Source organism: Stomoxys calcitrans, chromosome 1 (assembly GCF_963082655.1).
Source record: "Stomoxys calcitrans chromosome 1, idStoCalc2.1, whole genome shotgun sequence".
Taxonomy (NCBI): Eukaryota; Metazoa; Arthropoda; class Insecta; order Diptera; family Muscidae; genus Stomoxys; species Stomoxys calcitrans.
In genome coordinates this window covers 250,225,847-250,237,848 of record NC_081552.1, presented here as the reverse complement: position 1 = coordinate 250,237,848, position 12,002 = coordinate 250,225,847, and the positions used below count along the sequence as shown (strand labels likewise).

The window sequence follows — 12,002 nt, the reverse complement described above, 5'->3', positions numbered from 1 at the left end:
TCACAAATGTTGGCAGCATTAGGAGGGGAAAACCACCGATGAATATTTCTTCTGATGATCTCACCAGGATTCGAACCCAGTCGTTGAGCGTCATAGGCGGACATGCTAACCCTAGCCTTCCTAATATAGCTTTCATATTTACCGATCTCCCGATTGAGTCCTTGCTAGCAGCAATTTTTCCGATTGGGCTGAAATGCAGAGTTCTTTTGCGACTTCCAACAGCTGTACCCATTACGGTACAAATCAGTCTATAACCTGATATGGTTACCACATAAACCGGTCTCTCGATTATCCTGTTCGGTTCGCAGAAATTTGCTGGTTTGACAGAAGTTTGGTATATATTGGGTTGCCCAAAAAGTAATTACGGAATTTTTTACAAAAAGTATATTTGATTAAAGTTCATTCTAAGTTTTATTAAAAATGCATTAAATTTCTTTTAAAAAATCCGCAATTACTTTTTGGGCAAGTCAATAGAATAAAATTATGCCCTTCGATTAGCAGAATCCATGGTAGTGGGTTCTCAAGATTTGGCCCGGTCGAACTTACTAAATTTCCCATGAACATTCCATTAAGGAACAGGGGATACTTCTCTCATATCAATGAGTGTAGTCTGAATAAAGTTTAAAGCTCAGTGATATGGGGCCTCCTTTTTTATGGCGAGTCCGAACGTCGAGCCGCATGATACCTCACAAATGTAGCCAGCATTGGTAAGGAGATAACCACCGCTGAACATTTTTTTTATGATATTCGTGCCGGGATTTGAACCCAGGCGTTAGGCGGACATGCCAACCTCTGCGCCACGGTGGTCTACAGCCGAACTTAACACTCTTTTACTTATTAAAATTAATACGCAAATGTAAATTTTCCTTTTAAGAGCAAACTTTAATTAAGATATTGAGCTTCAATTGGCATAGTTTCCTCTTAGGTACCCATGGTTCAGATCAAGTTTCCCGGAATCGGGTATTGAATTTCGGTCTGAAACAGATCGATTAAATTGATTAATTGTTATAAACAACTTCCATTGTCCTTTTAGAGAGCATATTTTGGAGATTTCTCTATTCAATCGGCATAGTTTACGTGATGAGGCAATTGGCTCCACCTACATTGACTTGGAAGATAGATGGCGCAGCCAGCATAGAGCCACAGTGGGTATAGCCCAGGAATTCTCCAGGTATTCGCTTAAGTTAAAAATATCATCACCAAAGCTCACACTAGAACTATTTTAGCTGTGGCTATAACAAATGGAGAGATTCTCGGAAGCCAAAGGAGATTTTAGAGGAAATATGTCATCGAAATGGAGTAAAAATGCCTCGCTTCGACGATGATGTAATCGAAATTGATGGCATGGCTATAGAAGATGAGACGGAAATAGCAACAGGTAAGAAATTAAGTCGAAACTAATGATCAAAGAAGTTCGAATCACCTGGCTGGGTAAATTGATTGTTGAGTAATACTTAATACTAATATTGGTAATATTGGGTTGCCCAAAAAGTAATTGCGGATTTTTCATGTAGTCGGCGTTGCTGTTACTTTTAGCTTGCTTTAGAAAAAAAGCGTTAAAAAGTATATTTGATTAAAGTTTATTCTAAGTTTTATTAAAAATGCATTTAGTTTCTTTTAAAAAATCCGCAATTACTTTTTGGGCAACCCAATATTAATAAATAATTTAATTAATAAACGATAATTTAATTAATCAATTAATTAGTGATAAGAAATAATGTAATCTAATTCCAAATTCCTTTATATGGACGTTTTCTATCATTTCGTTTTTTTTCTTCAGAGGAAGATCTCCACCAGCGTTTGAGTCTTACAGCCCTCAAAAGGCTGCAAGATTTGCCTTCATTTGGTTACAAATTAGTACCCGAACATGTGGAAACGCGGTCTTTATATCGCACTGAATGCCCTGGCATTGAACAGGTAATGGGAAACCTTGTCCAATATCCATCTCATTGCCTTGGAAATCGATACCAATTATCAATTAATAAAGTCAACATTTCCCCTACTCTTTCTATCTTCGTCTTTGCATGAAAAATCAAATCAAAACTCCCAAAAGGGCAAAATCCAATTGTGGCTGGAATTGTACGAAGGCAACAACATCAACTTGCCGCCGGTCATCGATATTACACCACAACCTCCAGAATTGTATGAATTACGCCTCGTTATTTTCGGTGTCAGTGATGTGCTACTGGATGAGCGAAACATTTTTGGCACTGCCATGAGCGATATCTATGTGAAGGGGTGAGTGCTTGAAGAATGGAAATGGGATACGTGGCACATTGAAATGAAAAATGAGGCAGAATATTAGCTACAACTGCAGGTGCTCCAAAAAATGTGAACCCTGACTATGTCAGAAAGATATTATGAACTAAGTATCTTCTAATGGTTTGTCTAGTTCACTTGATCGATGATATTATGGGTATTTCCATAGAGTCAGGAGGCCAGCGTAGCACAAAGGTTGGCATGTCCGCCTATGACGATGAACACCTGGGTTCGAATACTGGCGAGACCATCAGAAAAAAATGTTCAGCGTTGGTTTTCCCCTCCTAATACTGGCAACATTTGTGAGGTACTATGCCATGTAAAGCTTTTCTCCAAAGAGGTGTCGCTCTGCGGCATGCCGTTCGGACTCGGCTGTAAAAAGGAGGCCACTTATCATTGAGCTTAAACTTGAATAATCAGACTGCACTCATTGATATGTGAGAAGTTTGCCCCAGTTCCTTAGTGGAATGTTCATGGGCAAAATTTGTAATTTGCAAGAGTAAGAGTAAGAGTAAGAGTAAGAGTAAGAGTAAGAGTAAGAGTAAGAGTAAGAGTAAGAGTAAGAGTAAGAGTAAGAGTAAGAGTAAGAGTAAGAGTAAGAGTAAGAGTAAGAGTAAGAGTAAGAGTAAGAGTAAGAGTAAGAGTAAGAGTAAGAGTAAGAGTAAGAGTAAGAGTAAGAGTAAGAGTAAGAGTAAGAGTAAGAGTAAGAGTAAGAGTAAGAGTAAGAGTAAGAGTAAGAGTAAGAGTAAGAGTAAGAGTAAGAGTAAGAGTAAGAGTAAGAGTAAGAGTAAGAGTAAGAGTAAGAGTAAGAGTAAGAGTAAGAGTAAGAGTAAGAGTAAGAGTAAGAGTAAGAGTAAGAGTAAGAGTAAGAGAAAGAGTAAGAGTAAGAGTAAGAGTAAGAGTAAGAGTAAGAGTAAGAGTAAGAGTAAGAGTAAGAGTAAGAGTAAGAGTAAGAGTAAGAGTAAGAGTAAGAGTAAGAGTAAGAGTAAGAGTAAGAGTAAGAGTAAGAGTAAGAGTAAGAGTAAGAGTAAGAGTAAGAGTAAGAGTAAGAGTAAGAGTAAGAGTAAGAGTAAGAGTAAGAGTAAGAGTAAGAGTAAGAGTAAGAGTAAGAGTAAGAGTAAGAGTAAGAGTAAGAGTAAGAGTAAGAGTAAGAGTAAGAGTAAGAGTAAGAGTAAGAGTAAGAGTAAGAGTAAGAATAAGAGAAAACAGAGCCTCATAACGAATGTTGGATAAGAAGTGGATTTGCCTTTATTATATGCATGCTGCTGCCGCGAAAGGCAATTTCCAGGGATCTTTGCCCTTAGACATGTTTCTATCAACCTCTCAAGAGTCTTCAGCATAAAGGATGACAGACTAATAGGACGAAAATCTTTCGCCTTCGTGTGGTAGGGTTTTCCTGCTTTCGGAATAAAAATGACCTTCGTGTCCCTCCATCCCACAGGTATATAGGACATTCTGATACAAGCAGCGTATATCTCCCTAAGCCATGGAACCAGTCTATCAGACACAGCTTGTAATTCAACCGGTGATACATCATCAGGGCCTGGCGACTTAAAGAAGTCGAAACTTTTTATCGCCCAAAGGATTTTCGGCTCCGACTCATAAGGACTGGAATATATTGTCGTTATAAAAAATCTATTCGCTAGAAATCCAGAGAATGTTCATTAGGACCCTTGTTTCCTTGTTTTCCTGTGATGCTCTCACCGAAATTTTTCAATAAATCTAGAACAAATGCACGGGTATGTTACTTGGGGTGTATAGCTGCTGTTTCAAAGACTCAAATTTTTTAGGGTCATGAATAGAGCAAAAACAAGTAAAAAGGCGTTAAGTTTGGCCGTGCCGAATTCTTTCGTCAAAATCCGGTGCGAAATGCATACTTTATGCCCCATAGCAGCTATACAGACATATGATCCGATTTAAACCAAATACTTATATGTACAAGTCATTGTTCAATTGCACCTTTTATGGGGCCAAGACTTTAAATCGAGATATCGGTCTACATGACAGCTATATCTAAATCTGGACCGATTTGGGCAAGTTTCAGAAAAATGTCGAAGTGCCTAACACTAAGCACTGTCCCAAATTTGGGCGAAATCGGACAATAAATGTGCCTTTTATGGCCCCAAAACTTTAAATCGAGAGATCGGTCTATATGGCAGCTATATCAAAATCTGGACCGATCTGAGCCAAATTGAAGAAGGATTTCGAAGGGCCCAACACAACTCACTGTCCCAAATTTGGGCGACATCGGACAATAAATGCGTCTTTTATGGGCCCAAAACCTTAAATCGAGAGATCGGTCTATGTGTCAGCTATATCCAAATCTGGACCGATCTGTGCCATATTGCAGAAATATTTCGAGGGGCTTTACTAGCTTTACTCCTTCGTAAGTTAGCGTGCTTTCGACAGACAGACGGACGGACGGGCATCCTCCTCCTCTTTTCCTCTTTTTTTTATCACGGAAACACCCATATGTCTTGCATAAATACTTATTTAATAATCTACGCATTTTTATTTAATGTTCGTATTTGATTTTCTTTAATGATTGATTTTGTTTTCCCATTTTTTTTATCCCGTCCCACCACCGCATTTCTATTGACTACCTTAGTTGGTGCTCTAATCCCGATGCAGCCCAAACCACAGATATCCATTACCGATCCCTTGATGGCGAGGGTAAATTTAATTGGCGCATGGTATTTCCATTCAAGTATTCCAGCATTGAAGATATGGTGAGTGCGAACTGAAAATTCCGCAACCTGTTTTCGCTTTTAGGGCATTTCTACAGTTTGCGGTTACTTGGCGGTGATAAAATTACAATAAATAATGAGATCTAATTAAATTTAATTGTGACTTAAACGCCATGTTTGGGTTTTCGAGGGGGAATCGGTCATTTGGTGGGTGACTAAATTCTTAACGCAACGCAAAAATAAGAATTAAATTAAATCTTGGGTGATAATGATGATGGAATATGGGAGGAAGGATCAAATATCGTTTAGTGTTAATTAAAGTTAAGTTCGGTCGGATCGAAGCTTATCCACCATGCACCGCATGTGACATGTTCTTTTGAATGACTCTTTTATATTATACTAGCTGGACAGGGCCCGCCCCGCTGCGCCTTCTTTAACTCTCTAATATCTTTTAAGGGTGGGGACACTTCGCCCTCAATGTGGATATCGTGCTACTGTAGCCTATGTCCGCCTATGACGCTGAACGCCTGCGTTCGAATCCTGGCGGAACTTCGGACAAAATTTGAAGCGGTGATTATCCCCTCTTAATGCTGGCGACATTTGCGAGATACCATGCCATGCATGGTCATGTAAAAAATTCTCTCCAAAGAGGTTTCGCACTGCGGCACATCGTACGGACTCGGCTATAAAAAAGGCCCCTTATCGTTGATAAACTCAACTTGAATCGGGAAGTGCTCATTGATGTATGAAAAGTTTGCCCCTGTTCGGTTCAAGGGCAATTTTTTACTCTCCTCCCTATTTCCTTTTTTTTAAGTCCCATATTACCGTATTGGTAAATATTTCGGGTTTAGGGGGTATTCAAAGGGTGGTCACTTGGTCAATAAAGGTCTTTGTGCCGAAAATTAACATAAATTTCCCGAAAATCAATAAATTTCCACCCCAAATGGCTTTTATATAATAGGGAGGTATTTTAGGGTGGGACGGCTCCCCAAACACATGACTCTATATTGTCGTGATTGGTCTATGTATCCATTTAGTGGGCATTGGGCGGTCTCCGCGGCACCTGAGGTACCCGTCCCCATTAATAGAGTGCAACAAATTTCGAACTAATCGCATTACCAATCTTCTCTGAGAAGTGCTTTTTAGGAGAGATTTGTCGACCCAAATATGGATATCAAATTCATGTCCACTCCCAAATCCCTTTACTTTGAACCCCATTTTGTCATGGTCGGTAAGTATGAACCATTTGGAGGGTGTTTTTTTGGGGCTGGGGAGGCCACCGGCACTTTGACCTGAAAATAGATATGAAATTCGTTCTTTACTCCCAAATACCGTTGATTTGAGCTCAATATTGCTATAGTAGGAAATAAAGTTGAGTTTAAGGGGTGATTGAGGGCGTACCCCCTAAATTGTATATCAAATTCGTTTTCTACTCTCAAATACCTTTCATTTGAGTCCCATATTGCCATAATGGGTCAATCAATATATTCGACGTTTTTTTAGGAGGAAAAGAGCCACCTTGACTTGAACGCAAATTATAGTGTCATATTTTTAATCTACTCCCAAAGATCTTTCATTTGAATCCTATATAGCCATGGTCGGCTGATATGGCCATTTGGGGGTGAGGCGACCTCCCATTACTTGGACCTAATTTTTTTTGTCATATTTGTAATCTACTGCCCGATACTTTTCTTTAAGTCCCATATTGATGGGAATGTCGAATAATTCTGTTTAAAGGTGTTTTTGGGTTGGGGCGGCCCGCTGGGTACTTGGACCCAAAATTTAATACGATATTCATTTTCTAGTCTCCAATACCTTTCATTTGACACCCACATTGTGCCCATCAGTTCTCTTTTGGTTGGCTTTTTTGGTGTAAGGGGGAGGGTCCGCCACCATCCGATATATAAAAATTATATAACCTATGTTTCCTTTTTTTGATTCTAGGGAACAAACAAACAAACCTAGTATTATACAGTCATGATGGGTCATATACCCATTTGAAGAGTTTTTGAGGGGTGGGGTGACCTCCTACACTTCGATCTGATTTTGTATGCCAGATTCGTAATCTATTGCCGAATACCTTTCATTTAAGCCCCAGCTTGATATGGACGACCAATTTGTCTCCTTTTAGATATTTTGGGGTTAAGGCGACTTCCTGGGTACTTGGACCCAATTTTTAATGCCATATTCGTATTCTACTCTTCAATATCTGTCATTTGATATCCATATTGTCTTCATCGGTCCACTTGTGATTTTGGGTGGTATTTTTTGGGGTAACGGTGGAGGGTCCGCCCCCTTCCAATATCAACAAATTATAAAGCATATTTTTTCTCCCTGACCATATTCGTAATCTACTCCCGAGTACCTTTCATTTGAGTACCGAATTGTCATAATCGTCAAATAAACCTATTTTAAGGGGTTTTTGGGGCTGGAGCGGCTCTCCAGGTACTTGGACCCCACTTTTGTTATGAAATTCGTACTCCACTCTTGAATACCTTTCATTTGAATCCCATATTGTCTTTATCGCTCCACTTTTATTTTTCGGTAGTACTTTTGGGGTAAGGGGGAGGGTCCGTCCCCTCTTGATATCAAAAAATCATATAGCCTATGTTTCCTTCCAGACCCGCCTACACACACACCTACATATGGAACAAACAAAGAAACCGACAAACAAACACAAGTCCATTTTTATATATTTATAAGATAGTAGCTATATCATGGCTGTGTTGGGGCGGCCCGCTGGGTACTTGAAGCCAAAATTTTAATACGATATTTGTTTCTAGTCTCTAATACCTGTCATTTGATACCCATACTGTGCCTGTTGGCCCACTTTTGATTTTGGGTGCTTTTTTTGGGATATGGGGAAGGGACGTTTTTGATTCTACGGAACAAACGAGTCCCGTAAAGTCATAATTGGTTAATGTGCCCATTTGGGGCGTTTTCGGGAAGTTGATGTGACTCCTGATTTTGCATGCCTGATTCGTAATCTACTCCCGAATACTTATCATTTGAGCTCCATATTGATATGAATGTTCAATTTGTCTGCTTGCAGGAGTTTTGGGGTTAGGGCGCCTTCCTGGGTACTTGGATCCAATTTTTTATACAATATTCACATTCTACTCTTCAATACCTTTTATTTGAGACTGATATTGCCATTATCGGTCCACTTTTAATTTTGGGGTATCGAGGGAGGGTCCGCCCCTTCCAATATCAAAACATTATAAAGCCTGTTCCTCCCTACTGCCTGCCCTAAATGAAAGATATTACTCCCGAATACCTACTACTCTTCAATACCTTTCATTTGAGACTGATATTGCCATTATCGGTCCACTTTTAATTTTGGGGTATCGGGGGAGGGTCCGCCCCCTTCCGATATGAAAACATTATAAAGCCTGTTCCTCCCTACTGCCTGCCCTAAATGAAAGGTATTTCTCTCGAATACCTTTCATTTGAATACCATATTGTCATGATCATCCAATAAATCTATTTTAGGGGGTTTTGGGTTTGGGGCGGTCCCCCAATTACTTGGACCCAATTTTTAATCTAAAATTTGTACTCTACTCCTGAATATCCTTCATTTGAGTCCCACATTGTGCCGATTGGTACACTTTTATTTTTGGGTAATGCTTTTCGGGTAACGGAGAAGGTCTGCCCCTCTTCCGATTTCAAAAAATTATATAGCCTATTGCTCCTTTTGAACCACTCCCCACAATATGTGTAATTTTCAAAGAAATCGATTCAGCCGTTTTCGAAGAGTATGAAACCCATAAAAGCTTTATTTTTCATCCGATTTCGCTGAAATTTTAAACAGTAAGTAATTTTAGGCCACCCGCTATCTGACCCAAGTATGGTAAAGATCGGACTGTATTTAGATATAGCTGCCATATAGACCGATCTGTTGCTAAGAGGTCTGAATCCATAAAAGCTTTATTTATTACCTGATTTCGATGAAATTTGAAACAGTGAGTAGGTTAAGACCTGCCAATAATCGACCTAAATATGGTTCTTATTGGCCTATATTTAGATATAGCTGTCATATAGACCGATCTGCCGACAATGGGTCTGAAGCCCAAAAAAGCTTTATTTTTTAACCGATTTCGCTAAAATTTGAAACAGTGAGTAGGTTAAGACCTCCCAACATCCGTTCTAAATATGGTTCAGATCGGACTATATTTAGATATAGCTGCCATATAGACCGATCTGCCGACAAAGGGTCTGAAGCCCATAAAAGCTTTATTTATTACCCGATTTTGCTAAAATTTGCAACAGTGAGTAGGTTAAGACCTCCCAACATCCGTTCTAAATATGGTTCTGATCGGACTATATTTAGATATAGTTGCCATATAGATCGATCTGCCGATAAGGGGACTAAAGCCTATAAAAGGTTTATTTATTACTCGATTTCGCTAAAAACATTGAGTTTTTCTGAGCCTCACGTTATTACCGACCTTAATATGGTTCAGATCGGTTTATAATAGGATATATCTGCCAAAAAGACCAATATTTTGTTCTACAATGTCTCAATGTCCTTGCCGAATTTGGGTGCTTACGTTATCCAATTTTCACCGGATTGTGACGAAATGGGGTTTTAGGGATATATACCCAAAGTGGGGGATATCCAAAGTTCGGCCCGGCCGTACTTAATGCCTTCTTTCTGTGTGTGATTTGCGGCTTTCAATGTTTTGCAATGACATGTGCATCTAAATAAAGGAGCTATGATTAAGAGATGATTTATCCCCTTCCCCTCCTGATCTCTTTTCGTCTGTTATTTACATTCCCCTACAGATGGTTGTTAAACGCAGAGCAGGCCTAATGGATGAATACCAAAGCAAACAGCCACCAATTTTGTTTCTACAAATCTGGGATGACGATATCATATCACAGGATGACTTTCTGGGTTCGTTGGAAATTAACCTCTCCAATTTCCCACAGCCTTTTGAGACAGCCAAGAAATGTCAATTAACTCCACATGAGAATTTAATGAGTTCCCTGTTGGCGCATGGGCCACAAATGAGTAGGAGACCTGCAAATGTCAGCAACAACAACAACAACTACTCCCCAGTGAAGTTGATGAATATTTTTCGGCAAAAAAAGGTACGTGGCTGGTTTCCAGTTCGAGGTCATATACCTGAAATGGGCAATAAGATTGGTTTGGCGGGAAAAATCGAATTGGAATTGGAGGTGGTGACGGAGAAGGAGGCTTCTTTGTATCCTGTGGGCTTGGGACGAAATCCTCCAAATGCTTTGCCAGAACCCAGGTAGGTTGATAAGTGAGTGATGATGCAGTTATGATCATTGAAAGTTTTTGTTTGCAGCCGTCCCACGAGTTCTTTCAATCCCTTTACAAGCCCTTGGAAAGGTTTCAAACAGATTGTTGCACCCAGTTTATGGAAATATTTATTGATTATTGGCCTATTGGTCTTGCTGGGATTTGCCATATTTTTATTTGTAATTTATTTTCCAATATTTTTGGAGACTTGGAGTTTTTAATGTATTTCGTTTCCCCCCCAAGAAAAAAATGAAAACGTCAAAGAACTTATGCATACCAATTAGATTAATCAATTTGAAGGTTAAGCTTTAAGCGCCAAGGTCACCATATACGCAGTTGATTCATAAGTTATATCCTTTATTTTGTTATGATTTCTTATTTACCTGAGTGTAGGCGCTTCATTCATTTTTTACCAGACAAACGTTTGTCTAAATTCAAGTATCAAATGGCCATAATACTTATTTACCTCTAAATACGCTGGGTATGTATATGGACATTAATATTGGGTTGCCCAAAAAGTAATTGCGGTAATTGTAATTGCTGAAAAATTTTTTCACAGCTTGTGACTCTGTATTTGCATTCTTTCTTCTGTCAGTTATCAGCTGTTACTTTTAGCTTGCTTTAGAAAAAAAGTGTAAAAAAAAGTATATTTGATTAAAGTTCATTCTAAGTTTTATTAAAAATGCATTTACTTTCTTTTAAAAAATCCGCAATTACTTTTTGGGCAACCCAATATTTATGTAAATAATTGCATTTATGCCTGTTCATTTGATAATATTTAACATGAGTGTATATTAGGGTGCCATGGCAAGCAATTTTTCCTTTATAACAGAAATAATCCAACAAGGTCAAGTTTTGGAGTCCTTGGTGCAGCAAAGCCCAGTGTGTCCGCCCATGATGTCTGGCTTCGAATCCTGGCTATAACATTAGACAATACAAGTAAAAGCGTGCTAAGTTCGGCCGGGCCGAGTCTTATACCCTCCACCATGGATCTCATTTGTCGAGTTCTTTTCCCGGCATCTCTTCTTAGGCAAAAAAAGGATATAAGAAAAGATTTGCTCTGCTATTAGAGCGATATCAAGATATGGTCCGGTTTGGGCCACAATTAAATTATATGTTGGAGACTTGTGTAAAATGTCAGCCAATTCGAATAAGAATTGCGCCCTTTGTGGGCTCAAGAAGTAAAATAGAGAGATCGATTTATATGGGAGCTGTATCGGCCTATAGACCCATTCAGACCATAATAAACACGTATGTTAATGGTCATGAGAGAATCCGTCGTACAAATTTCAGGCAAATCGGATAATAATTGCGACCTCTAGAGGCTCAAGAAGTCAAGATCCCAGATCGGTTTATATGGCAGCTATATCAGGTTATGAACCGACATGTACTTTATTTGACATAGTTGTTGAAAGTAACAATAAAAAACGTCTTGCGAAATTTCAGCCAAATCGGACAGAAATTGAGCCCTCTAGAGGCTCAAGAAGTCAAGTCCCCAGATCTGTTTATATGACAGCTATATAAGGTTATGCACCGATTTGAACCATACTTGGCACAGTTGTTGGATATCGTAACAAAACACGTCGTGCAAAATTTCATTCCAATCGGATAAGAATTGCGCACTCTAGAGGCTCAAGATGTCAAGACCCAAGATCGGTTTATATGGCAGCTATATCAGGTTATAAACCGATTTGAACCATAGTTGGCACAGTTGTTGGATATCGTAACAAAACACGTCGTCATCCCAATCGGATAAGAATTGCGCCCTCTAGAGGCTCAAGAAGTCA

The 12,002-nt window shown here is 39.2% G+C and overlaps 1 protein-coding gene across 7 annotated transcripts in view; it reads left to right on the top strand.

Annotated features, from left to right (window-relative positions):
• LOC106092824 (otoferlin) overlaps positions 1-10,542 on the top strand; it is a 34,260-nt gene extending 23,718 nt beyond the window's left edge. For 3 of the 7 annotated variants that reach the window (XM_013259747.2, XM_059363548.1, XM_013259746.2), the window contains 8 exons: positions 1,034-1,171; positions 1,227-1,378; positions 1,781-1,917; positions 1,988-2,238; positions 4,868-4,988; positions 9,732-10,204; positions 10,262-10,394; positions 10,459-10,542. In XM_013259747.2, the coding sequence (XP_013115201.2) occupies positions 1,034-1,171; positions 1,227-1,378; positions 1,781-1,917; positions 1,988-2,238; positions 4,868-4,988; positions 9,732-10,204; positions 10,262-10,394; positions 10,459-10,527 (1,474 nt within the window). In that variant the 3' untranslated portion in view covers positions 10,528-10,542. Of the gene's footprint in view, positions 1-1,033; positions 1,172-1,226; positions 1,379-1,780; positions 1,918-1,987; positions 2,239-4,867; positions 4,989-9,731; positions 10,205-10,261 lie in introns of those variants that run through there. The other 4 variants (XM_013259753.2, XM_013259751.2, XM_013259750.2 and 1 more) reach the window with 3 other exon arrangements.
• Positions 10,543-12,002: the final 1,460 nt, after the last annotated feature.